Below are 3,157 nucleotides of genomic sequence, written 5' to 3' on the forward strand. Positions count from 1 at the left end.
CTTTTTTTTCGATTAGGCATATTGTGCGAGAAGGGTGAGGAAAGCTGTAGCGGTTTATAAAGCGGAACACGATAAATAATTGTATTTTAACTTTATTGTCACCTATTCACTTTATGTGGATCCATGTGTGACCCTGGACGACAAAACCAGTCGGGTATATTTGTAGCAATAGCCAAAAATACAGTGTATGGGTCAAAATGAACGACTTTTCTTTTATGCCAAAAATCATTATAGGGTAATAAGGATCATGTTCCATGGAGATATTTTGTAAATTTCCTACCGTAAATAGCCTATACTAAAACTTAATTTTGATTAGTAGGCCTAATATAAATCGCTAAGATATCATTTTTAGACAAGTTTAAAGGCGGTTTTCTCAATAGGCCTATTTAGATTTTTGCAGCATCAGATTTCGGGTTTTCAAATAGTTATATCTCGGCCAAATATTGTCCAATCAATGGAAAGCTTATTTATTCAGCTTTCAGATTATGTATAAATCTTAATTTCAACAAACTTGAACCTTATGACTGATTTTGTGTCCCAGGGTCACATATCCTAAATATAGCCAATACGAAAATTTAAATAAACCTATTTAACGAAGTCGAAGTAAATAAATAAAATCGAATGATAAGAAATAAGAAAATGGTGTTTTAACAGTGTCAGATATTACGAAGATACCAACAGATAAAACCAAATGGAAACGGTTAAATTTAAGAAAGAATATTTTTTATTTTAGACTAATAAATATTTGGTCTTTCAAGGCACTTCCAACGTAAGGCCAATAAGTACTTCTTCTGCCGGATAACCTCCGTGTCAGATGATCTTAAAAAGAGTTACACATCTACCTGCTCCACAAGAGCACGTAAAAACATAAAACATAACATAAAACATGACAATATACAGCAGCTTCCTTCCGTGATTTCATGTGGCTGTAGGGAACTGGGTTAAAATGTACCGTGTCCAAGATGGTATTATAATTAATTACAATAATAACCAAGAGGAATTAGAAGATGTTCCTCGAAATAATTACAATAGTACATGTTGTTCGTTAAAATTATCCAGCACTTATTTGTGCAATTACCAACGCTATTATAGCAAATTTTCCCTGTGAATTTCGTGTAAACTTTCACATTTGCGCAAGTCTCTCAAATCATTTCAAAGTGGAAGAAGCCGTCAGATAAAAGTGTTTTGTTTGTTTGTTTTAAGACAAATAATACATCCCATAGGACACGGGTCCGTTAAATAGTCCTGGCATCGGTACGGGCCGCGGGAAAGACGCTGGAGGTCCGTACAGGGATGATGGAGATCCCAGTGGGAACGGCAGCGCGAACGGGGCCAGAAGCGGTTTGGAGGCGCATTTGAACTTTTCCAGCTCGGCCTCCTGTAGTCTTTTGGCCTTCGCCCTTCTGTTCTGGAACCAGATCTTGACCTGAGTCTCGGTGAGGTTTAGGGAGTTGGAGAACTCGGCCCGTTCGGCGATGGAGAGGTACTGTTTCTGTCTGAACTTGCGCTCCAGGGAGAGTAGCTGGGAGGTGCTGAAGGGTGTGCGCGGCTTCCGATTCGTCTTGTGCTTGCGTAAGGTGCACGGCGTTGGGCTCGGGTGACCTGGAAGAAACAGCGAAAAAAATATTTCATTAGAAATAAAAAAACGTTGAATTCTCTGTCTTTCTTCCTTGTGCAATTTTTAAAAAAACCCGTATTTCTATCTTGCAAAATTATCTGAAATCGTTCTGCTTTGAAAATTAGGCCTGTTTTTTAAACACTTCCAAACAGATATTGTATGCAAATTTAATTTTTAATTGTCATTTCACAACTTTAGTTTTTAAATGACTTATAAATGTACTTTTACTGATTAAATGTATTATTGCAGTTGTTTATTATTTAACAGATTGTATATTGTTAGTACACTATTATTATAGTAGGGCTTCTTCATTTAGTAATGAGAAAGGTGTGATGGTAAAAAAAAGTTTATTTTTTAAATCTTTTAAAGCATTTTCATTATTTCTTTCTTTCTATAACAAAAATATACAACATTTAAATCATTTTACAAACAAACTTTAACCTTTTTTAGCTGCTTTGCAAGCATACTGGCAAATACATATTTCTTGTTTTGTCATTTTGGTTAAAGTATAGCCTATCTCAAAACATTAAAATCTGTATATATATATTTTTATGAAACATTTTATTATTTATATTACAAATGTTTAGGCCAACAATCAAACTATTTATAAAACAAAAGTATATTATCGTAAACGTAAATCTGTCAATAATGAATGTGATGGTAGGCTAAGTCTAATTATGCATTGAAATATAATTAAATTGGCCCTGTTTTGAAAGAAAAAAAAAACTAAGCGATGATTGTAAATAGGTGAAACACTTACGAGGAGGAGATGTGAAAGATGAGGAGTTTGACCAAGTGCTCTGTTCCTTATCGCTTAATTCTTCACTGTCGTCGTTTAGGCTGTCCGAAACGCTTGACAAATTGTCCACAGAAACTTTGGTATTCTCTACAAAGTAAGTCCTTACTAAGTCCTGTCCCAGTCCCAGTCTTTGGTGCGGGACAACTGGAGAACACGCGACCTGGCAGCTTGATTTGGCCATCAGGGATTCAACACTGAACGGGAGGCAAGTCTTCTTCACTTTATGTCCGGTGTCGGTGGTCATATCTCTCGGCTTTTGACTTTCCTCGCTGTCCGAGTCTGTTTTTTCTTGAGCTGTCGTCTCAACGGGTCCCTTAGGAGGATTCATCGTAAACCATCCGCCGCAAGTTGCCGCGTCCCAACAATTTCTAACAGGCTGTTGTGGTGCGCTGCCTCTGTACACTTATAATAGTTCGCAAACTGCGGTCCTCCAATCAGCGCGTTCGCTCTTCCAGCTGACTTACAAAAGCCTCGATTTGATTGGTGGGAATGTTCCCCTGGGGCACGCACGGACCAATCACAGCCGACCCCTCAGAAGTCATGTGGTCAAGTTGACACCAAGACATCAAGGGGATATTGAGAAAAATGAGTACTTAATCGCGGATGTCTTGCTGAGATGATGTATAGATGGCCTCGGGGCTCTTGACTCTTTGGAGCACAAAGTAGACCAATTTTAGCCCAATTAAACAGTGGGGAAGCGCTCAAAGTATCTGTATCCGACTGTTGAGAAGTCATTGAAA

At 37.8% G+C, this 3,157-nt stretch overlaps 1 protein-coding gene across 1 annotated transcript; it reads right to left on the reverse strand.

The window, feature by feature from the left end:
- Positions 1–701: 701 nt before the first annotated feature.
- On the reverse strand, positions 702–2,806 carry msx1b (muscle segment homeobox 1b). Its single transcript, XM_073842951.1, has 2 exons — positions 2,379–2,806; positions 702–1,602 (listed from the first exon to the last, which is right to left on the reverse strand). Exons 1-2 carry the CDS (start codon positions 2,743–2,745, stop codon positions 1,199–1,201), a joined length of 771 nt encoding a protein of 256 aa, XP_073699052.1. The 5' UTR covers positions 2,746–2,806; the 3' UTR covers positions 702–1,198.
- Between the last annotated feature and the right edge of the window lie 351 nt (positions 2,807–3,157).

The sequence above is a fragment of the Garra rufa genome, chromosome 6 (assembly GCF_049309525.1).
Source record: "Garra rufa chromosome 6, GarRuf1.0, whole genome shotgun sequence".
NCBI lineage: Eukaryota > Metazoa > Chordata > Actinopteri > Cypriniformes > Cyprinidae > Garra > Garra rufa.

Coding starts and splice junctions, on each gene's coding strand:
- msx1b (XM_073842951.1), bottom strand. CDS start 2,745: ATGAATCCTCCTAAGGGACCCGTTGAGACGACAGCTCAAGAAAAAACA. Junction 1,603..2,378: donor ATCTTTCACATCTCCTCCTC/GTAAGTGTTTCA, acceptor TGTTTCTTCCAG/GTCACCCGAGCCCAACGCCG.